The 24,731-nt window shown below is 46.0% G+C and overlaps 1 protein-coding gene across 22 annotated transcripts in view; it reads right to left on the bottom strand.

Annotated features, from left to right (window-relative positions):
- WWOX (WW domain containing oxidoreductase) overlaps window positions 1-24,731 on the bottom strand; it is a 907,382-nt gene that overhangs the window by 677,722 nt on the left and 204,929 nt on the right. Inside the window, exons 6-7 of one of the 22 annotated variants that reach the window (XM_086350025.1) lie at window positions 9,560-9,645; window positions 8,032-8,364 (exon numbers count right to left, since the gene is read on the bottom strand). The exons of the other annotated variants lie outside the window; for them this stretch is intronic. Of the exons in view, the coding sequence (XP_086206151.1) occupies window positions 8,187-8,364; window positions 9,560-9,645 (264 nt within the window). The 3' untranslated portion in view covers window positions 8,032-8,186. Of the gene's footprint in view, window positions 1-8,031; window positions 8,365-9,559; window positions 9,646-24,731 lie in introns of those variants that run through there. 22 annotated transcript variants of the gene reach the window in all.

The following is a 24,731-nucleotide window of genomic DNA, read 5'->3' as shown; positions in this document are numbered from 1 at the left end:
GGAATGTTGATTATCTACTCACAGAGTTGTGAGGCTAAGTGCAAAGCACCTAACAGCCTGCCTGGAAGACAGAAGGTGTTTCATCACTTTAACCGGAAGGAGGGAAGATGCCGTGGTGAAGCTCTTTCCCCGAGGCCACTGTGTAATAAATGGTTGTTCAGGAGGGCGACAGGGCAGCAGGGTGGGTGAAACTGTGTTCACGACAAGTGAGGCTTCCCCCCGAAGACCACGTCGTTCCAGATCACTCTTGGACCCTGGAGGATCCAGGTCCTGCCACTAACAGGGCCCAGTTTCCGGGAAAGGATGTAGAGAGGAATTCAATGACCTCCCCAAACCCCAACACTCTGGCAAAGGCAAGTTGGCCGAAGTGGATTTTAAATTCCTCAGGTAACAGCACCAGCTGCACACACCTGCAGATTCTGGAAGAATGAGAAGCATCTAACCTGATCCAGGAAAAGAGGAGCGTGCCAACACGTGGGTTTCATTAGAGCTTCCTGAGATAGGGGAATATTAGAGCTGGAGGGTTCACAGTAAGGCAAGGCCACAGCCCTCATCCCATTTGAAGGTAAACTGCCACCAGGAGAAGGGGCTGCACCCGAGTGATGCCGTACCCTGTACAGAGGGCTCAGGACTCCAGATGGGGAGCAAACAGCACCCCCACCCCCCATCCCCACTTTCTGTCTGCGTGACGGATGTTTATCTGTGGCTCAAGCCTTTGGAGCAGGAAGTCTGTCAAAATGGCTAGCTTTCCTTCCCCATAGATTCTTATGCCTCCGGAATGCTCAACTACCAGTTCTGACGTTCAGACGTGGCAACTCAAGTGGCCTTTCACCCTCATCCTGCTCCTCAGGCCCCAGCCGCCCCTGGCGCAGAGCACGACACTCGTCGCCAACACAGAATCTTACAGAGCTTTGAATGGATCGCAAGAAGAAAACCGGATATTTCTCCTATTAAGGGAATGGTGGTAAAGACAGACATCGCACCTCTCAGCTGAGTCCCTGATGGAAACCCCCAAGGAATGTGCTGGCTACATATTAGAAAAGAATGCATGTACATTTTTCCCCCATAAAACAGGGAGAACATTCCCAGATGGTGACCCCAAAGCGGAAATTTCCATGAAAGCGATGGCCTGGCCAAGCCGGCCTTTGTGTTCTTCTAATGTGCGGTTTGCACGTGGTACGCTGTCTTTTGGTACCATCCCCCACCCCCACCACCTCGCCCTTTGCTGGAAGATAAAACACAGGGCTGCCACCACCAATAAGAACAAAATCAGAATGTACGTATCCAGGGGGAACGAGGGGTCACAAGCCATCAAGTCGTTCAACAGACTTGGGTTACTGGGCTCCTGGGGACAGTGACTCAAGTCCACACCCAATCACTCAGGTGATTCCCCTGCCCCTGGTATCGGGTTTCCTGTTTCTGCTACTGACCCTGAGAGAACCAGAGGGACTGCGTGCACAGTTTAGTTAAGCCCCGAGAAGGGAAAACACAGCTTTTAGAAGGAGGGTGCACAAGTGTGCTGATGTGTGTGTGTGTTGGGGGGGGGGGTGTGGGTTGCTCTTCTGGTTGTCTAACAAACTTCACAACGTGACAGAAATGTTTTTATCATGGGACGTGCTCTAAATGAGAAGGCAGGGGCTGACGGATTGCAAACAGACAGCATTTCTGAGGGATAAACTGCTGATTGCTAGGTGAAAGCAAGAGGCCCCATCTGCCAATGTAAGCTTTCCTGCTGAGTCTATGAATTTGGGACTGACCACAATCCGCTTTCTTGGTATAACTCATTTCTGCTGTTGTTGTTGTTGACTTTAATTTGGAAGGAATTATAGACTCGCAAGAAGTGGCAAACACAGTACCCGAAAATGCTCGCATACCCATCTCCCAGCATCCCCCAGAGGGGACGACTTATCCAAGCAGCACATCATCAAAACCAGAAAATCGACATTGTCACAAAGTAATTCATTAGACTCCAGATGTTACTTGGATTTCACCAGTTCGGGGATGCACTCATTTTCTTTTATTTGAAATATCTATGCGTATAATTCTATGACATTTTTATCACATGCAGAAATTCATAGAACTATCACCACATTCAAGATACAGAACTCTTCCATCTCCACTAAAGAACCGCTGAGTTTTTCAACTAAGATGTTAAATCAGCATATGCCACCCAGGACGTGAAAAGTTCTGACCCTGTCTGGCCAGTCTCTGGGCTCTAGATTTGCAACACACACACACTTCTAGCTTAAAACATTTTTGTAGCTTGGAATGGCCAACAAGATACGACCCAATCCCTTACTGTGTGGCTCACACAAGTGCCTCCGTGTGAGTCAAGACGACCTTCAACAAGGAAGGAGCCCCCAAACTTCAATGTCATAAGAAAACCAAGGATTATGACTAGTTCGTGCCTCGTGTTCCTCCCAGGTCAGTGGGGCCCCGTCACTGTGACTGGCCAGGGGCCCAGGCAGGTGGAGCCCGGGGGTGTTTCCATCCTCCTCAACGTCACCAGCCTCCACAGGGTGGGCAGAGAATATGGCTGCATACTGCATGTCGTGGGCTGCCACCCTGCGGTGCCAGGTGTTGCTTCTGCTGATATTTTGTTGGCAGAGCATGTTTTGGGGCTGTGCCTAGCTTCAAAAAGGTGCAACCCCCCACATGCCCAGCAAGAAGAGAAATGCAAACATGTACACAATGAATGACGCACAGTCCATGAGTTTGCCCTCTTTACTCTCCAGGCTCATTTCAGGCCATTTCACTAGTCATAGAAACATTTAGAAAAGACAGATGGATATGGACAAAAAGTATCTACAATGCCACCACCCCAATATTAACTGTTTCCCTATGTCCCTCCCCCCTTCCCTTCTCTCTACCCATCTACCCATCTACCCATCTATCCAGCCAACCAGCCCCCCACCTAGCTTTGGCTGACAGAGACAACTTCCTACTAAACTTTGAATCTTTAAATGCTATAAAATGCCTATCCAACCCTTCCCCAAATCTGCACTCTTTTCTTTAACCACACCAATGTACACAAGTTTATCATCTCAGGGAAAAGAGGAATGCAAACATACCTTAAATTCTGTCTACAGATGCCAGCACCCATCATTTTAAAGCAGGAATGCACAGGTGGCACCCCATACGTGAAGCAGCAGGCAACATCTAAGAAGCTGAGACGCCCACCTGCTCCCAGCCACCCCCAGGTTCAGCCAAAAGACAGAGTAATGAAGCAACCCACATATTTTTCTTCCACTTTCCTGGACGTCGGGGACAGCAGGTGGTGGCACAGCCCACTGACACTCTCTGTAGAACGAGTCTTCCTGGGCTGTTCTTTGCTAAGTTCCCAAAACCTGTCTTAGTGGTTCAAGGGTCTACAAGTGCAGAATCAAGGGGGTTCTTGCTGTTGTTACACAGGACTGCTCTCTCATACCACTGCATGACCACAATCAGCCAAGTACGACTCAGGCGTGGCACTGCCTGAGACCAAAGGAACCATGCGGGGACTGTGTGGAACATCCACGGGGACAGCAGAGCCGGGCTGACCAGGAGGAGCCACAGTCCGGCCTGACAGCAGCACTGGCTGTGTGGCTGCAGGACAGCGGTGTGGCCGCTCTGGGCCTCAGCACTCCTGCTGCAACGGCCATTTGCCTTGAACGACTAGGGCAAAGAGTAGGTATGGTGCACACGAGGTACGAGGCACAGAAGTAACGATCATTATCATTTGTAAAACCACTGTTAGAACAGGACACCGATTCTTTGTTTTTCAACCATAAGGCATATTACCAATTGCAGTCTTTCCTTATTTCACAAAATTTACTTAAGCAGGCTACAGTCCATAGGGTCGCAAAGTGCTGTACATGACCGAGTGAGAGAGCACAGCACGTGATATGCTTGGCATTTATTTTTCATTGAAGAGTCATGGGAAAAGTCTTTTGAAGTATCTATCATTTCCCCCATTTCACAGCCTCGAAAACACAGGTTTTTACAGTTTAAAGTGGCACAGCCTAGACACTGATTTGGGTTTCGAACTGAGACTCGACTGGTTCCAACACTCGTGTCTTCACTGGATTATCACTACCGGCCCTAGCCCTGTTCTCGTATTCTTCAATGCCTGACACTGAGAAGCTATCAAGAAATTAACGTCCTCTATAAATTCTTGTTTGTGTCTATTTTACATCATATTTATTTCATACACTTAGAATTTACAAGAGAAGCCTAGTAGTGAAGGAGAAAATGTAACCAAGGCAATAATGTACATTCAGAGCTTATTGCTAATGGCACCCTGCAAATTCTAATCCAATGGGCCTTAATTGCATTATGCTGATGCCTCTCACCCTTCCACTTTACATATGCTTGGTCCTGATTTTATGTTCTGAAAACTTAAATAGGAGTTGTCACATTTACAGCAGCGGGAGACACCAGCGATGAGCATGTTATTGATATGACATTATTCACTGAACTACAGTACAGACCTAACTACACTGGTTCCGTAACTTGTCAGAATCCTATGTGGTACTTTGTATTGCTCATTTCTTCAGTATTATGAAAGTGATGTTATTGTGGCTGTGGGTGTCAGCCTCTTTGCTGGGAAACGCAGGAGCAGACAGGGACGTGCGTCTCCTTTTGGCTCTTGTATGTCTCAGAGCAACCCAAATCAGCATGGTGAGAGAGCTAGATGGGAGTCTGCCCAACCTTGAACAAGTCTAAAGATAAAAAGGACGCCCTGATCAGGGACTGACCTGGTGGTCCAGTGGCTAAGGCTGCATGCTTCCAATACAGGGGGCCTGGGTTCGATCCTGGCTCTGGGAACTAGATCCCACATGCACAACTTTGCATACTACAACTAGTTACACATTGCAACTAAAGATCACGTGTGCTGCAATGAGGATCGAAGACCCTGCGTGCTTCAACTAAGACCCAGCACAGCCAAAATGTTAATAAATGAATATGTTTTAACAAAAGGATGTTCTGATAAGTGCTCTTTCTGCAACAGCATTTCTACCCAAGGAGAAGGCAGAGTTTAAGAGTCTCTTTTGTGGCTCTCCGCGCCTGTGTCACTTGGTACGCCTCTGCGCCTTTCACCAGGAAAACGCTCTTGAAGAAGAGTCCAATTTACAAAATAGGGAACCAAACCAGAAACGACCCTTAGCAAAGCCCTGGGTTTTCCTTCAAGCCTTGAAGGAGAAGGGTTGACTTCGTCATTCCTGACCTTCAGATCACCCATCAAGCAGGAAACGTCACTCCTGAGCTTCCACAGATGCCCCCCCCAACCAAAGTCCGCCCTCCCTCCAAAATACAGTGATAAACATGCCTAATAAGAAAATCATGACAATACTTTTTTCATTACACATAGGTCAAAATTTCTGCCTTGGGTTGCTGGAACTTAATTTATAAAGTAACTGTTTCAATATCTATAGGTGATTGTGAGGCTGATTCAAGGAGAAACTGCACCGGATAACGGCTTATTTAATTTGGTGTATGACTTACGCACCACGTAAAGTAAAACTATTAAAGATGCTTAGACAGTAATTGGCAGTATTTTGCACTCTGGACAAAAAAATGCTTATCTTGCCAGAAACTAACAAGAGAAGGAAAATTATTCGAAAACCTTCCAATTTCCCTCTATGCTATGCATTCACTTTGCAGCTTAAAAACAGTTTAAGAGGATGGCAAATGGCACGGGAGCTTGGCAGCCGACATGATCGGGCATTTACGCCTGGCTATTGAAGAAAGAGACTTTTTTCATGGTGAATTTTTCATCCTAATGTAAGTGATGATTTACGTTAACTATAGGTAAAGCATGGTTACATTTTCCTGAAGGATTGCAGGCAAGTAGAGAGTAGTACAATAAGTTGAAGCGTAAAAGCTTTCTCTGTCATAATATTTATTATAATGGCATATAAAATAGCTGAAATAAATAATAGATGACTAAAGGTAAATTCATATGATAAAGAATCCTTCAGCAGACACCATTACTTTTGACTGTTTGAGTTTTATACACAGTTGAAGACTCTTTAATAAACAGGCCCCATGTCTTATGTAAGTACTGGAACATCCACGGCGTGCTCTAAAGGCAACAGACTGGACATCAGCTAATCTACTGCATAATTATATCCTCAACAGGAGCAGCCTATATGTTTTGAACATTTTAATACGTAGGTTCTTAATGAAACTTGTTAAGCATCTGAAGCCCCTTCTTTGCAGAAGTTGCTGATAAAATAAATCCGGTGCCCTGCACCCCAAGATTCAGATAGGTGTACAGACAAATGGAGACAGTGGCATCGACATTTATACACAGCATCACGTGTAAACTAGACAGTTGGTGACAGGTTGCTATTTAACACAGGAAGCCCAGCCTGGCGCTCTGTGATGACCCAGAGGGGTGGGTTGGGGGAGGGGAGGGACGCTCCAGAGGGAGGGGCCATATGCATGTTGGGGCTGAACTGTGTGGTTGTACAGCGGAAACCAACACAACACTGTCAAGAAATTTTCCTCCAATTAAAGAACAATTTTTTTTTTTTAATAGGAAAAAAAACTCACAGAGAGATGTGGGGTCTGTTGACTATCTAGTGACAGGTCAGTGGCAGTTTGTTTCAATGACTACAGAGAAAGAGAAACGAGAATATCTGCTCTGGTTGAAAGGCTTCTGGATTCCACTTGAAAGACCCGTGAAGTGTGAGAGATGCTCAGATGGAGAGAGACGATCTCCATTATGACGCTCAGGATGGAGAGAATCACACGCTACCAGGACAGCACCTGCCTGGAGGATTCTCACCATGGACATGCCAGCCCCAGGGGACACCCGGTGGGGTCTGGACACGTTTCTGGGGGAGGGCTGCTCTGGTATCTTGGGGGTAGAGCCCAGGGATGCTGACAAACATCCTACAGCGAGCCCCAGATGGGAACAGTGCTGAGGCTGCGTGTGTCGGTTTGGGGACAGGGACTGTGATTCACCCCAAGTGGGCTTCAACAATTTAAATTTATCCTTATTTATAAAAATATAACTGGTTCACTGAGCAAAATACAAATAATACAGAAGTGGATAACGTATCAAGCGAAAGTATCTGGGATCCTGCTGCCCCAAGATACACAGAGTGACGGTTTGAGGCAAAGCCTTCCAGGATACATTTCCCACACGTATAAAAACACTGGGCCGCAGCGGATTTCTACAAACACTGTGTCGTAGCTTACGTGTTAGTCTACTCTGTAATCTGGTTTTTCACAATCAACACCTAAGAGAATACACCGAAACGGAACTCCACCCACATTCTTCTCAACCAGTAGGTTTACCCAGTAGAGGAGTGTTCAAACATTTATTAAAAATTGATCTGGGGCTTCTCTGATGGTACAGTGGTTAAGGCTCTGAGCTTCCAATATAGGGGGATGGGTTTGATCCCTGGTCAAGGAACTAATACCTCATATATTGCACAGCACAACCAAAAAGACAAATAAAAATTTTTTAATCCAGTTAAAAAATTTATTAAAAAAATGATCCCCTTTGGATGTCTCAGTCCTCTACAGCCTTCACTAGCTTTGTGAACTTTTTACTTAAATTCCCAAAGCTTGACCTTACTTATCTGTAAAAAATAGAAATAATAGAAGAATCCCTTCCCTGGGATTACTGTGGGAACTCAGTAAGATAATATCCATGGGAAGCACCTTAAACACATATGCTCCAAGTGCTAACTACTGCTGTTGCTGTAATTAATATTACTTTATGTAGTTTCCAGGTTTTTGTTCCTAAAAGCAATGTTGTAAAATCTATGTTTTGCAATAAACAATTTTTTTCTATAGGATAAGATCCTGGAAGTAGAACTGCCATGTCAAGTGACATCTATATTTTAAATTTTGATGCATTTTTGCTGGGTGTCCTCCAAAAAGGTTAGAGCAATTTCTATTCCCAAGAACACTGCAGGAGACTATGAAAGAAAATCGAAACAACTGAAAATCCACACTGATATTTACAGTCGATTAAAATGAAGTTTCATATCTCTGTCTCTGATTTCTGGTACACAGTGAGTGGCACAGAGCAGGTTTCCAAGACAGGGTTTAATTTAGAACATGAATGAATGAATAATGCACCACCGGAACCCGGGACAAATTCCTCAGAAGAGATAAAAGTAGGCTAGTGAGGCTGGCAACAGTGATTTCCCATAATCCGCTGCAAAGGCAGGTTTTCTCCTGAAGCTTCAGGCCCGCTGGCTGCTGGCCTGCCACTCAGAAGCTGGCCACGCTGCCTGCTGACGAATGTGAGCCCCATATGCAGAGAATGCAGTAAACATACAACGGTACCACCATGCCTGGGGAGTGACCACGACAGTCACTTTCAATTTGTGGATAAGTCCAGAGAGGAATCTTCCTGAGGTTCTGCAGAAGCAAAGCAGCATATTCAACAGACGAACTAGAAAAGGTTAAAAAGAGTATGTGCTTCCCAGAGAAACAGTTTCCTGCTTAAGGTGGCATCTGTCTAGACAGCCTCTAATAAGTTCCAACAAAAGCACCCAGAAAGGCAGAAAAGCTAGAAACTCGGTTCGCAGCACACACACACACACACACACACACACACACACAGTGAAGATGTCTGCAAATGTTGCACGTCTTCTACATTAGCCATGGGACCAAATAACTTACTTGTAAAAAGGAACTGGAAAAGGAATTGAAACAGCGATAACAAAGAAGATGCTCTTTTTTAGGGAGGGAGATTTAATTATTAAATCACTTATGGCCTGGTTTTGCCGGTTAAAATGGTAAGAGACAGTAAACAGCTTTATACTATATAAGAGAAAATGTAAATCATGTATGTGAAAGTTTCAAGAAGAAAAATATCAGAAGGGAGGGAGGGAGAAAGGAAATAGAGGGAGGGAGGGGAGGGAAAGAATATGAGAGAGAGAAAGACGGAGGAGGAAGAAAGTCAATTTAGCTTCCAAACTAGCAGCAGCAGGGGAAAAAATGCTTGGGGTTCACAGGATACTAAGAAACTGGATCGATGCAAAAATAAAATCCAAAAAAGAACTAAAATTATTAATAAAGGAAAACACCTGATAGACAGGAAATACAAAATGAAATTTAGAAATTAGTAGAGATTCACACATAATCACAAGAGAAATTAAAAGGATTTAAATTCACACGTTAAAGGCAGAAGCCAACTAGAATTCAAGAATGACCTCCATGTTGTATAAAATAGATAGTGTGGACAGAGAAAACCAGCACCTCCCAGACCTGCTCTCCCTGGTCCACAGTACTGGGCTATGTTGAGAAGAGACCTACCAGCTTGGAACTACGTTTCCCAGCCTGCACTGTGGTGGGGCAGGGCCTCCAGGTTTCCACCAATGGCCTGTGAGTGGAATATGTGTGTGCGCGTGTGCGTGCGTGAGGCCCTCCACCCTGGGCTACTCATCACGTGACCTGGGTTTCCCATATTCTTTCTCCTTCCATCTGAGGGATGCAGACCGTAACGATTTCTAGTGAGGCCACTAGATGCAAGGAGCTCCCATACTTTATGCACTGAATGGGCCACCGCCCCCTATCAACTGGGGACACCCGATGTGGATCTGGAAATCACCTGGTACAGCTGTTGTCTCTCACAACTTCAAGTGGCAGTGCAGTTGGCGGCTCCCTGCTGCTTTCACCTGAAGAAGCAGCAGCACACTGTTGGCAAGCAGAAATGAAACTTGGGACATTAGGGGGTTTAAAAATCCAATTGATTCTGGAGCCCAAACAGTATAAAATAAGCCTGAAAACAACTCTGAGAGCATATAGCCCGTTACAATCCCAATCTCTGAATTAATTCAAAGAACTCAGGCCAGGAGCATGTATCAGGTTAGTGATATAACTTTTCCACCCAAGTCCTTTATTCCAGGTAGCGGTGTGGTTGCTAAGGAATAGAGAGAAGGAGAGACAGAGGTAGACAGACAGATTGAGAGAAGCTCAGAAAACAGTCAGGTGCTCCTGTCCCATGAGGTTTCGCAGGCTTGTCTGACAGCTTCCCCAGGACTGCTACTGAAAGGGAAGTCCTAACAGGAGCCTAGGAAAGAGGGGCCCATGAGGAGTGGCAGAATGACGCGCAGATTCACAGCAGTGACCAGGCGACCCTGCCCTTCAGTGCCCAAAGCATGCCAGCTTGGGCACGGGCATGTGGCCACGTTCACGTCCGCCTCCGAGGTCTGCTCTCTTGTAGCCAAAAGGGACAGTGAATCACGTGGGGGTAATTCTGTTAAAAGGCAGCTAAGTTAGAGAGCGCGTGTTTTCAGAAGAGCAGTGCACACAGCGTTAGAGCTGGGGAGGGGACACCACCTTGTCAGCGTCCATTAGAAGCCACTTTGGAATGCGCGCACGTACGGCGGCTCGGCCTCGGCGCGCCTTCTTCAGTATTTATAACAGTGTTGTCCCTGCTCCCTCTGGTTCCCCGATACAGACGGTCTCTTCAGGCAGAGCTTCTGCTGCCGACAGGGGATGGGGTGGCCAGAGCTTTCTCTGGTGTAAAGGGAGGACCTCGTCCATGTGGTCCCCTTTTTCTCAAGGAAAGCAGACTTTAGAGGCTGCACTCCTTTTGGGGGCACCAGGTCTGCAGCACAAGCCCCAGAAGGATTCGGGGGAGTTCTGGCTGAGGATGACGTTTTCTAGTTCATCTAAGTGTCACCGCTCATCACACAACCAGGAGTTGTCAGACTTCCTGCCCCGGGCACACTTAAAAAACCCAGTCCAAGGGGCAAGCGCTCACTGCTAATTAAACACTTAGGAGGGCTTACTCTCTGACAGGTACTATTCAGAGAAGGGAGGATTATGGACTCTGCTACATTTCACCCTGTTGAGCCGTTACAAAGTAGACTCAATTACCTGCACTTTTCAAACAAAACAAAGGCTGAAAAAGCATCCAAAAAAAAATTCTGCTTGAAAAGCCATATAATCAGCAGTTGGCAGAAGTGGGATTTTAGTTTTTCCTCCACTCTGATAAGCCATTCCTCCTTAAGATAGTATTATTGCTTTGGTGCCAGAACTTTCTTTCCAACCCTGAAATTTTCCCTAAATCCAGGAGATTATGGAGGGGTCCAAATGTACTTCACTCCCAAGAATGTTGTTCTTTCCATGAACCCAAAGCCTTTACACTTTTTTTTTCTGACCCTTAAAATGTTAACTTTATGATTAAAAAAAAAAAAGAATGTTGATTTCCACCTCTCCCCTCTGCCTCAACCTCCAGACTCTGGAAGAGCCAAGAGAGACATCTAAGTCATGTGTAATTGGAAATGTTTCCATATGTGTAGAAATAAGATACTAATCTAACCACCTGCTCACCAGAAGGTAGTGAAACAGACTTTTCTTTCCAAATGGCCCTAAGTCCTCCAGAAAGTCAGCAAACTTTCTCTTGATTAGGCCAGTTAGTATTTTAGGTTTTGCTAGCCACACAAACAACTTGACTTTTGCAGCATGGATGCAAAAGCTGCCATAGATACTGTCAACCAATGGGTGAAGTTGAGTTCCAATAAAACTTTATTTACAAAAACAGGTGTCAGACTGGATTTCCTCCTGGTGTGGCACAGTTTGCTGAAACCTGTTTCAGGACAAGAGTCAGGAAAGCTGGGTGTGTTTCCGACAGTCTGGCAGTCTTATAATTAATGTAATTTGCAGATTCCACTGAAGATAGGAAAAAATAGAGCATTACATGATGCCTTAAATAATGTGTGCTGACTGATCACGGGGCCACCTGATAAAGACGTAGCTCACAGACAGCATTAAGAGTTCCAAGTAGTATGTACAAAGAGCGGTAGGTATCTGCTAACACTGCTTCTTGCAAAATGTGTCTCCTGTTAAAAATCTGAATTTCAGGAGTATCACATGTTGTTAAGTATCAGCACTAAATGGTTCCTGCAATTCCATATATCTGCTTGAACACAGGATCGCTGTGAAAAATATTATGGCCACTCTGCTGCTACTGCTGCTGCTGCTAAGTCGCTTCAGTCGTGTCTGACTCTGTGCGACCCCATAGATGGCAGCCCACCAGGCCCCACCGTCCCTGGGATTCTCCAGGCAAGAGCACTGGAGTGGGTTGCCATTTCCTCCTCCAATGCATGAAAGTGAAAAGTGAAAGGGAAGTCGCCCAGTCGTGTCCGACCCTCAGCGACCGCATGGACTGCAGCCTACCAGGCTCCTCCATCCATGGGATTTCCCAGGCAAGAGTACTGGAGTGGGTTGCCATTGCCTTCTCTGATGGCCACTCTGGAAGGTTATAAAAACCTGTTAGAGAAACTGAAACAGGGGTTTCTAGACATCTTCCAAGCATGCCAATCCTTGGGCATTTAGGGTGTGAAGGACAGACTTTTCCACTGGGCTCAAAGGTATGCTCCAGATCTGCTAATGATTCTCTCCAAAATCCTAACAGGCATCACATCGGAAGCTCCATCTTGGCCACCGGGAATGAGAGCATGGCATTTCCGTCTTGTGCATGTGCATTTGCAGTGCAGAAAACCAAAACAACAACACAACACCTCTCGCAATGGAAAGAGAACCTCGCACTTTCCTCTTTATTGCAGAAAGAAGAACTGCACATGCAGATGCAGAGTTTGGGTGGGGGAACCATCTGAGTGGGACAGGCAGGACTACACACACACACACACACACACAAAATGAAAACACAAAATAAAGAGATTGCTCATAAGATAGTTACTAAAGAGATCACGTCTTCTATGTCCTGGGATTTTTCAATCCAAATGATAGCAGTAGACTGAGGGCTATTCCTGGGTTGGGAAGATCTCCTGGAGAAGGAAATGGCAATCCACTCCAGCACTCTTGCCTGGAAAATCCCATAGACGGAGGAGCCTGATAGGCTACAGTCCATCGGGTCGCAAAGAGTCGGACATGACTGAGCAACTTCACTTTCACTTTCAAGGGCGATTGAGAGACCATAACTGTTCTTGAAAGTAATAAGGAAAAAAAAAAAAAAAAGGAAGGAAGAAAGTAATAAGAATTACAGGCCATATCATCATGATTCAGAGGAAATTCATGCCTTCTGCTGGGGAGAGCAAAGATGACCCTTGCAGCATTGTGAGACATTCTGCCTAGACTGAGGGGTTTAAATTCCTCAACCAGGAGTCAGTATCAAGCCTTGTTGAGGACCAGAGTTTCTTACTGGCAGAATGATCTTTGAAATCTCTGAATACTAAGAAGCCACCAAGCACCTGATTTACAGAGATTAATACTTCCAAACAAATACAAAACCCCACTAGTTAACAAGAAAAGATGAAAAACAAAACAGAATCATAGCCACCCACTAAGTCCTAGCACTGCAAGTGTCATGGACTGCGTTAGGGGAGCAACGACACGCAGAGGGACAGGTGGGGGCGGAGCCGCAGAGCCCTCATCAAGGCGCTCTGCTGCGCTTCACACCCATGCAAGGCTCCGCTCTTCACCCCGGTGCCTTCCAAAGGCAGCTGGTTGCATCTCCACTTTGAGAGCAAGTACACGGAAACTAAATAATCTGAGGTCATAAATCAGATGAAGGGAGAACCTGAATCCCAGTCTAACCAATCCAGAACCATCTGTCCACCCTTTCTGCCTGTAAACCACGATTATCACAACCCATTCAATGAAATGGAGAAGGAATACTAGAGACTAACAGTACTCTTGCAAATGATGAAATTCCAAGCTCTTAAGCAGGGTAGGAAAAGGATGAGAAAAATCAGGAAAGGGCCAGAAAGACCACAAGTGAAGGGAAAAGCTGAGAAAATACCCCATTCTCCTGTTCTCCGGAGATCCATAATCATATGCTACACTGTTCCCTGCAAGCACAGACATACGCAGGGTAGCACATTAATCCTTCAAACACTAACAGATGCTGGCAGGGATTTAGACTGGAATGTATTTACAAAGTGACAAATTATGTTCTGTATTATAGAGAGAGAGAAAGAGCACCCACAAACAGGCTGATAAATGTCAGCTGCAGTCACGACAAACGGTTTATTTTTATTATACTGTAACCACAAATGTTGTTTTTTTTTTTTCCTTTTTTTTTTCCAGGGAGTCCCAAAGATTTATTTGTTGCAGGGAAAAAACAAGATTATATATGACACAAAGTAATAACTGTAAGATGGGTGATATTCCGGGCACCCTACCCTCCTGGAAAGCTGCATCCAGGCTGTCGAGTGCCACTAAAAAACGCAACCTTCTCCCAAGCCCAGGAAATGGTTAATAAATCAGCACCAATACAACGCCTTGTAATTAGATACAGCCTTAGTTCACGGACCAGCCAATTGATAGACAATATCCAATTCCCCCTTCACTGGCTATCAGGAGGGTAGAGTAACTATTAAAATAAATTTAATGGCTGTGACGGGTAAGAAAATATACCAGAAGCTAAAATGTAATCAGTATATCCAAACCCAAAATAAAATTATAGTCTTTGCTGCAAACACGGTCCCTGGAAAGGAGGCTTATGGATGGAGAGCGACATCCACAGGCCAAAACTGGCAAGGTCACTAATTCACAGGAATGTTTAACCTTGAACACAAGATCGGGTGGGGGCACGGGCGGGGGGGGGGGGTGGTGAATCTGGCCTGGGGCCAAGGCAAAATGTAAGCATTGATTATTAAGAGACCACTCTGAAGAATTCCTCTCCTGCACTTGGCCTGTGGGGCGTTGGGGGCAGAGACAGGCAGTCTTGAGGGAGCTCCAAGGCAAGATGGCAGGAGGGTGACCCAGAGTCTGCAGCCCTGCTTCTCGGTGGGGCTCCGCTGTCACCTCGCTCTGTGGCCCTGGGCAGGTTTCTCCCCCCCACCCCACCCCCATTCCCTAGGAACCTCCATTCTCTCAGCTGTGAGCTAGAGGGTTTGGAGCTCCTGGGGTGGCCAAGATCTCTTTCAGTGTCCAGTCCTTTGAGATGTAGAGCGATGGTAAACAGAGGAGGGCAGGCCAAAGAAAATGCATGCTGGTGACCAAGAAGATTCCATAGAAAGAGAAACCCTTGCTCTTCTGGGATGCAGATACCTCGCAGAATCACTGCTAGGTACAAGTCCCCACACTTGCACACCCTGAAAGCGGGTTTTTGAAAAAAGGCACAACAGGAACACATAAATATATTCAAACACACAGATTACATAGAAGGGTGCAGAATCATACACACACACACACACACAATCCCAGTGATGACTATACGTAAAGGCACTTCTTTCTTTCGTGATAATGGACAGAAAAGACTGCTGTGGTGGGGAGTGGGGGGAGGCAGCCCCATCTTTAGGGCGTTAGGGGCAGGCAGCAGCTCTTCTCTCTTCCCCCAAAACCCACCGCCAGGAGGGGTGAGCAGGTGGCCGTGGGGAGACACGCACAAGGATGAACCCTGGGGTCCAGGGAACAAGACTCGGTCCCCACCCCACCACGTCCTTAATGGGTTCCGACCTCCTGGAACCCTGGAGCCTCACTGTTCCCATCTGTGGAACCATAATGTTAATATCTCCTTCAGCATGGGAGGGTTAGATAAAATTATGCTTGTAGCCTGGAGGGCCCAGGACCTGCCTGGCACACAGGAAGTTGGGGCTGCTCCCTGAAACTACCCCCTCCAAAGCCCTTTACAATCCTAAAAAAAGATACCTGTCTTTCCTGCAATCCAATGAGAGCTTATTCTTCCTTTATCCTAATTCACATTCTAGTTTTATCCATCACCACTGCTTTGTGTCTCTTATTTTCTCTAAGCGGGGGCAGGGTAGGGGGTGGGGCTGGGGATTCAGCATGGAGCATGCTCCCATGAGCTTCCTTCTGTTCCCCAGGCCAGTGTATTCCAAAGAGCGGGCCTCTGTTCTCAGCAGCTTATGATGACATGAGATCAACGGTGGGGAGCAAGGCGGAAGACAGCGTGAAGGGGAATTCACTCCATCAAAACGGCAGTCCAGGGACTTCCTTGGTGGCCCCATGACTAAGACTCTGCATTCCCAACGCAGGGGCCCGGGTTCGATCCCTGGCCAGCAAACTGGATTCCACACACTGCCACTACAGATCCAGAGCAACCAATAAAAAAACAGACTTCTAAAAAACAGCATTCTGTCATAGGAACCAACCAGAAGAAGGTCCTGAAGACAACAGTCCAGCCAAAGTCACAAGAATTTGAGCAGCAAAATAAATAATGATATTACTGGACTATAGAACAAAACATACACCTGTGAATCTATACTAATATAAATAAAATAACTGAATCAATCAACAAGTGGGAGAGAGGGGATCGCTCTTCCTTCAGAAGAATTTCAATGAATCCGTGTAGAAAGCTATGTGAGAAATACAAAATCACCATTAGGGAAGCACTGCTATAATAACTGCTGTAGGTGAGATCAAAGTCAGTATATGAATGTTCAAGAAAGAGAAGGCTGGCATAATCTCAAAGCATCTCCCCGTAAATATTTATGCAGTATGAAGAAAAAACCAGTAACACAATGATGGAAAAACTCAGCAGACATTACCTTCACCAAATGGTCACAGTGACTTCACCAGACAAACTTCACCAGACTTCACACAGACAAACACCGTGTACCACCTGACCTGCTTCACTAAAAGCACACAACATCGTTTCTAGGATGCTCAGGCCAAAATCTGCTTTAACTTAAATCAATCATTAAAAAGGGAAAAAAAAAATCAGTTGCACCAAAGTCTCAAGAGCAGGAAGGACAGGGAAGGAGTGAGGAACGGTCAAAGGCTAGAGGCGGCCAAGAAGACACGCAGTTAGAGACAAGGCGGGATCACGGACCAGGTCCTGCACCAAGACGAGACACTGACGGAAAACTGCTTCAGTGCGCGTAAGGAGGCATAGTTAGCATTATAAACTACTGCCAACTTCCTGGTTTTGAAAAGTATATTATGGCTAGATAATTATATTACAGTTAGGTAAACTGTTAAAATTAGGGGAAGATAAGTAAAGCCTCCGTGCATTTTTGCAACTTCTATGTAACTCTGAAGTTATCTGGAAAAAAGTTCATAAAATACAATGAAACGGCTGTCTTTTGGAGCTGGTGTTCTGTGTTAAGATAGCCTTTCTTTTATAAAGTAGTGCTGATTGTTGATGAGGCATGTCGCTTGTTGATTTTTGGTTGCTGTTATTTTATTACTGTCCTTCTGAGGAAATAAGAACACTTTGGCAAGTTTAAGTTGGTGTCCTAGTTTCTGTTTTCTTTTGAAAATTTTTGGGATCCGGAAATCCGAAAATCTGAGAACCACTAACTAATAAGCTCGTTGAGAAGTATTTCCCAATGACTGGACACTGGAGGAATGAAAGTTTACAACATGAGCACTGTCCTCTTCACGGAGCACTATCGATATTCTAATCACAACATTAAGTCCCATTGCGACTACAGCGTCAGACCAAACAGAAAGTCACAGTCGCCTCTTCAGCAAAGTGCACCCTGATCACTCCCACTGCGGGAAGCAGGGGCCTGGCACAGAATCTTTGCTACTCACATCCAATTATGAGTTTCTTAAAAGCAGGGCCTCTCATGCACATGTCTGTATCTTCTAAGAGGTATTTTTCCCCCAGTGAAAATTCAATTTATTAAAAAAAAATAATTGATACGCATCTTTGTAGCTTCTGAATGCAAGTTAACTGTTTGACTATATAAGCTATGAAATGCTGAGAAACTTGCAACCTAACTCATTTTAAGTCTTTCTTTTAGCCCCAAGGTGCGTTTAAAACAAACAAAAAGTTGTTTCGCTCATTTCCAAAGCACCAGCTATCGATCCCTTATACTTTCTGAGTGCTCTTCTTCGAGCAGTTTTGGAGCCTTAGTAATAAATGCTTTAATAGGGATTAAGCACAGAAAAACCCTCATTTCGTACACCCTCCATTACAGATGAGCCTGAGAGCTTTCAAAGTTTTTACGTGAAATGCTAAAACTTTTTGTTTAACATACTTTTAAAGTTGAGAAGATTGTTGGAACAAGTGCTCTCGGTTATCAATCAAATGCTTGATCATTCAGCAAGTAAAACAAACCATTTGAAAATGATAAATACACAGTGAGGGTGGAAGTGTAGAAAAAGAGACCCCCAGACAGGGCTGGGAATAAAAAAGGAGTATAAATGGAAACAACCTTTCTGAAGAAGAATGATCAATTCACACTTAAAAGCCTCACTTGGCCCAGGGAAATCAGTAGCACTGATGGTGACTGTGAAAACTGAAAACAGCATCTGTGCCCAGCAAGAAGGGGTTGGTTTAGTAAGTTATGAGGGCATAGCATACAGTCACCAGAACTGTACTGCCAAAGAATACTTAATGGTACAAAAAGATGGCCAAAATATTCTAGGGAAAAAAAAAGTCAGACTACAGTGTGATAGCAATTTTAAGAAATATAGACAAATATATTTGAATATCAAGAAGACAAAAAGAGATACACCAAGTTAACAGCAATTGCTTCTGAGATTCAGAAGCACTTACTCCTTATTTGTGTAGGTGTGACTATAATTGTGAAATATGTCAAGATAACATTATTTTTCTATTTCTGCTTTATTGACTATGCCACAGCCTTTAACTGTGTGGATCACAATAAACTGTGGAAAATTCTGAAGGAGATGGGAATACCAGACCACCTGTCCTGCCTCCTGAGAAATCTGTATGCAGGTCAGGAAGCAACAGTTAGAACTGAACATGGAACAACAGACTGGTTCCAAATAGGTAAAGGAGTACATCAAGGCTGTATATTGCCACCCTTCTTATTTAACTGATATGCAGAGTATGTCATGAGAAACGCTGGGCTGGAGGAAACACAAGCTGGAATCAAGATTGCCTGGAGAAATATAAATTATCTCAGGTATGCAGATGACACCACCCTTATGGCAGAAAGTGAAGAGGAACTAAAGAGCCTCTTGATGAAAGGGAAAGAGGAGAGTGAAAAAGCTGGCTTAAAGCTCAACATTCAGAAAACTAAGATCATAGCATCTGGTCCCATCACTTCATGGCAAATAAATGGGGAAATAGTGGAAACAGTAGCTGACTTTATTTTTTGGGCTCCAAAATCAGTGCAGATGGTGACTGCAGCCATGAAATTAAAAGATGCTTACTCCTTGGAAAGAAAGTTATGACCAGCATAGACAGCATATTAAAAAGCAGAGACGTTACTTTGTCAACAAAGGTCCATGTAGTCAAGGCTATGGTTTTTGCAGTGGTCATGTATGGATGTGAGAGTTGGACTATAAAGAAAGCTGAGCACCAAAGAATTGATGCTTTTGAACTGTGGTGTTGGAGAAGACTCTTGAGAGTCCCTTGGACTGCAAGGAGATCCAACCAGTCCATCCTAAAGGAGATCAGTCCTGGGTGTTCACTGGAAGGACTTATGCTGAAGCTGAAACTCCAATAGTCTGGCCACCTGATGCAAAGAGCTGACTCGTTTGAAAAGACCCTGATGCTGGGAAAGATTGAGGGTGGAAGAAGGGGAACACAGAGGATGAGATGGTTGGATGGCATCACTGACTCAACGGACATGGGTTTGGGTGGACTCTGGGAGTTGGTGATGGACAGGGAGGCCTGATGTGCTGCAGTTCATGGGGTCGCAAAGAGTCAGACATGACTGAGCAACTGAACTGAATGTTATTTTTCAATCAGGAAAAAAATTAATCAGCAGAGTTCTAATTTCATGAAACAGATAGATATGATACGTGAATACAAAATATCCATGAATGGATTTACAGCTTGTGCAGGCAATTTATTTCCTGGAAGAACCCACAAGAGACTGTCTTCCGGTGGAAGGACTGATGTTTAGCGCGTGTTTAAAGGGAAGAGGCTTGCCATTTAGATTTTTCTGTGTTATTTAACATTTTAGTGTGGGCATAATTTTTTGGAAAATGAAGTAGCAGTTCTAAGGGTAGGTACCTTTATAGGTAAGAGGGAAAGTTAATCTTGTGTGTGGTACCTGTGTGTGGATTCTGCCCAGCCCTGATGCATAACTCAGCCCCTCTAGGAAACAAATCCCCAGGCACACGAGGGGCAAAGACGAGAGGAAGCACCAACCTTCTCTGGATCAACGCTGCTCGCTCTCCTAGGTCAGAAACCACAGGCAGAGAAATCAGGCCCAACAAGATCGAATCCGAGTTCTACCACACATAGCTCCAGCATGCCAAGAAATGCACCAAACTCTCTGAAACCCGGTGAAATGGGGGCAATTATATACACACAAACAGAGAGAGCGGACTTTCAATCAGACGGTGAGTATAAAGCATGTAGCAATGTGCCCAGAATGAGAGGGTCAATAAGCACAGCTGACATTGATAACAATAACCATCACAGCAACAACAGCAACTACAGTATCTCCAACTGCACAAAGCCACGCTGAATACTAAGAATAACGTGTGGCAGTGTTCAGTGTAGAATAAACACTCTGTCAATGTGTCCCAGGTCACACTCTGATCATACTCAAATCTCTTCCTCCCATCAAGGTGATGAGGATACCACAAAGACAGTGTTCCAGCAGGGTTACAGATACAAGGGATCAGATCACCCTCTTACACGCTGATTTATTTAGTTGAGACATGACTGCTGATGGGGAGAGAGGTGGTGGTCCTGCACAGAAAAGGAGCACGGCTCTGCGGAGGCACCTGGTCTTTCCACACTTGAGTGTGTGTGTGTGTGTGTGGGTATGTGTGGGTATGTGTAAGACAGAGAGAGCGAGCAAGAGGAGGGCTCTCTGTGGTCTTCCCGAAGCAAGGCCTGAACAGAATCTAACACTCTCTCGGCCAGCGGCTTCCGTGTTGACACTACAGTGCTAGTCTGAAGATCCCACCAGCAAACCGGCTGCTTCGGGTGGCCAGCAGTGTGGCCAGATGCCAGGCACTTCTGGGCCTCCCTCAGTTTGGGACCATCCAGGCCTTGTGTGTACAGGAGAGAAAGCAGAGTCGGAGTCCAGCGTCTCCTGCCTGTGCCCCCTCTTCAGTCTCTAAAACCTCTTTATCTCCATAATTGGGTTCCACAAAATGCAAATGGAATTGAGGCAAAGAAATACACAGCCGTACACGGTCAAGCTTCATTTAGAAGTCAGCCATCTGACCTCTGATTGCTGGGCAAAGTGCCCACCTCACGCCGCGTGCCTTGTCTGGGAATGTTTATCCCCAGGGGATCGTCGTCCACATAGCACCCCTTGGCCCCACTGCCCTGCCTCTGCTTCGTCTCCAGCCAGGGCACTGGAGAGGAGGGTCAGGAAGCAAGCCTCAAAATGAAATGGAGACGCAGGATGCCTCCTCCTTCCTGCCCTTGGACCACCATTCCTTCACGTGTCTACAGATACACACGAAAATCAAGCGTTTCATTATGGAGCTTTGACTCTTCACTACTTAAGAGTGGTTTTACTCTTATTAAAACAAAAGTTTATTTGAACAAATGAAATATAAACCACCATGCAACACACACTAGAAAAAATATATATGCCTATACGTGTATACACACACACACACACACACACACAGAGGAACAAAGGGAACAGGAACACAGAAAGCCAGTTTCCTAATTGTTGAAGCAGGGTGACTGGCATACAGGGCCTCATTATCATCCTGTCTGCTTTACTGTTGAATATATTTGAAATTTCCATAACCAAAAGCCTTTTCTTTTAAAGACAGGCCATATAGGCAAACACAAAACCATGAAAAGAAGAACCATAAACGTAACTGAACATAGTTATGAGAACGTGTGCTGAGTTCACAGAGTTTAAGTAAGAGCGCGTTTACATGGAGTCAAAGAACAAAAACCCGTATGTTTATTGGCAAAGATATTAGGTCATTTGGAAAGATTAAGGATAGAAAGGAATGAACAGCAAGAAGAAAGTGGCTTGCTGAGGACTTGGGCGCATCTGAAAAATAATGGTCTCTTCAAAAATGGAAATGTTTTCTAGTTGTAATCGCTGGCTTACACAGTTTCTCGGTACGTCATCAACATCGGCACCAAAATTAAACTGCAATGATCAGCTAATTACCAGGCTGCACAGCCACTAATGAAATCAAGTGCCTGACTCCCTCTCCAAAGCCAGTCGGCAACATGGGCTTTCAGTAACACAGTTAAACCTGAGCACTTGACCCCTCCAAAAGAGAAAACAAAAAAACCAGCTGACACTTGGCCTTATCCTTATGCCAAGCAAAAAGACACGAGCCCCTTTATTTCTGGGGTGGTGGGAGGGTGCAGGGAGGCTACCAGCGAACATTCCCGAGCAGATGTTTACAAACAGAAGGTAACTGATAAAGACCCAAGCACAATGCCGCATTGTCTTCCGCGAGTCACAGATGAACCCACTGGAGCTGCTGCAAAGAGCCTTCCTGGAAGCCGTCCAGAAATTAAAAGGTGCAAACAAGCTGCCTAATACCCTTGCGTAGACTGAATTCTTATGAAGAAAATAAAGTTTATTGTCTGGAAAGGGAGAAAGCATGAGGAAAGCACTAAAGCAATGGAGGTGAACAATGAGACAGATGTTCACTTTAGGAAATAAAGGGAACAGAAGAAGCCATCACTGAGGAATTTTACGAGGATCCCGACGAGCCGGCCCGCGTCAAGGGCACTGGGTGAAGGCGGAGGCGGCGGGCCGGCGCCCGGCTTCCCGGGGCTGCTGACCTTGCGGGCCAGGCGCGGTGACGGCCTGACCGAGGCTGAGCACCAAGCCTCTTAGGAACTCCCTGCTGCCTCCCAAACCACTGACTGTCACCCCAAATACAAGCCAGAAAGACAAGCGCCAAGTCCCAGCATATTGGTGAGGGCCCCTCCTGCTTCACGTCCACTGTGGATATCGCACAGACTCGGAAAGACAGGGGTCTGCTCTCCCTGTCCCGACCAGCTCCCCAGCAAGAGGGAGGGCAGAGAGGGGACCGCGGACGAGACTTCTCTGAGCGGCACCGCGGCTCGGGGACCCGTCCTCCTTGATGCGTTCAGTGGGCTGCGTCCCCCTCTCTTCCCGTGGTCCCAGGGGGCTCTCAGGAACCCACTCTTCAGCCCAGATAGAGCATCGCGGTGCAGATCCCTGGACAGTTCCCCAAATCCCAACTGGCAGGACTGCCTACACACCCGAAGGTCTTCATCTGGGCCCTCTTCCTCTTGTAGTATTACACATGGATCCTATATAAGCAATCTCAAATCTTCCGCGAAAGGTCAAGGAAGTTTCATTGGATGGATGACGTGATGAAAGGGTGGCAAACAGGATGGATGGGTAGTTGGCTGGTGAGCGGGCAGGCTGGCTGGCTGGCAAGGTTGACTGTGGACATGTGCAATTATCTGTACTTGACTAATTCTTGGTAACAAATTCTTTGGGGCAAACCTCACAAGGAATGGCAACTCATTACGTGGCTGATGGGAATCTAACAAGATTATTCAATGGGAAAATATAGCATAACCATATAAGAGAATACCACCTCGCCACTGAGGATCATGGCAAGGGAAAAATTCTATCAGCATGGGAAAATGTTTACGAGCTACCACTAGGTTCAATAAGAAGCCGGCTATGAAAGAGAATACACAGGACAATCTTAATAGCTTAAAATGTGTGTAATTGGGCACATGTATTATAAGGTAGCAGCAAACATAGTTCCATGACACAGACTAAAATGTCAACAGGGATGGTTTCTGGATGATGAGCCTGAGCCCTGACAGCTTTTAAAAAACCAGTACAGCTCAAACTCAGGGTTCACTGTTTTCTGATCGCCAGGCTTACTGGATTACTTCTACAGTATATTCGTCACCCCGAGGCATTACTGTTTCATCCACAACGGCTGCACACCAAGCATATTCTCAGTCACTAGAAGCAACTGAGTCTTTGGTTTGGCTGATGGAAACTCAGAAGCAGGCACCGCTGGGGCTCACGCCACTCCGCGGCTCTCGGGCGAGACTGTGACAGCAGTGTGTGGAGCCCTGGGTAACGTAGCAGGACAATCAGCAAGTATGATCACACGACCAGCTGCCATGACCTCGTCAGGGCAGGACTGAGACGGAAACAGAGACGCCTGCCGACGCCCGTCCGATCCCCTGTAAACATCAGGCCGTGACATGTTACATCCTCAGGCACAGCTGTCAGGGGCTCAACTCTGTGCTCCTAAAATTCATGTGCTGCAGGCCAACCTCCAGGACCTCCAAGTGTGACTTGGAGGTAAGGCCTTTCAGAGCTGACCAAGTTGAAAAGAGGCCGTGATGGCTGGCCCTCATCCAGACTGACTGCATCCTTCTGAGAAGAGCAACCAGACACGCGGACAACAGGGACACACGTACACAAAGCACAGACTGCGCGAGGACACAGCGGGCAGGCGGCCGCCTGCGGGCCAGGCGGAGAGGCCGCAGGAGGAACGACACCTGCGGACACCTTCATCTCGGCCTTCCAGCCTCCAGGAAAAAAAAACACACATTTCTGTTGCTCAAGCCAGTCCGTCTGTGGCATTTCGCTACAGCAACCCGAGGAAACTCAGAGACCAACCCCAACCTACGAGGCGTCCCAGGCCCGCGTTCTCTCCTGCTGGGGTATCTTCTTTTCATGCTTCCTCTCATTTCTGGCTCTCTGATGCCTTGTTAACCCATCACCCAGCCCCCAACACACACACACACACACACACACCAGACCCAAACCTTTCTTTTGCTCTTACATTTGGGTTATATGGCCCTCTTTTTCAGCCCCCCAATCTAGACCCCAACACACCTTCCTTGACTTCCTAATTCACTTCCTTGACTGCATGACCCTCCTCCTGCTCCCTCCTGCTGCCAACAATCTGGCCTCCTCCCCTACCCTCCTGCGAAGTGAGAGTTGTTCAGCTGTGTCTGACTC

This window comes from Bos grunniens, chromosome 18 (assembly GCF_055505025.1).
Source record: "Bos grunniens cultivar Pamir isolate PY7600 chromosome 18, Bosgru_T2T1.0, whole genome shotgun sequence".
Taxonomy (NCBI): domain Eukaryota; kingdom Metazoa; phylum Chordata; class Mammalia; order Artiodactyla; family Bovidae; genus Bos; species Bos grunniens.
The sequence above is the reverse complement of the archived record's forward strand: the minus strand, read 5'-3'. Positions and strand labels throughout refer to the sequence as shown.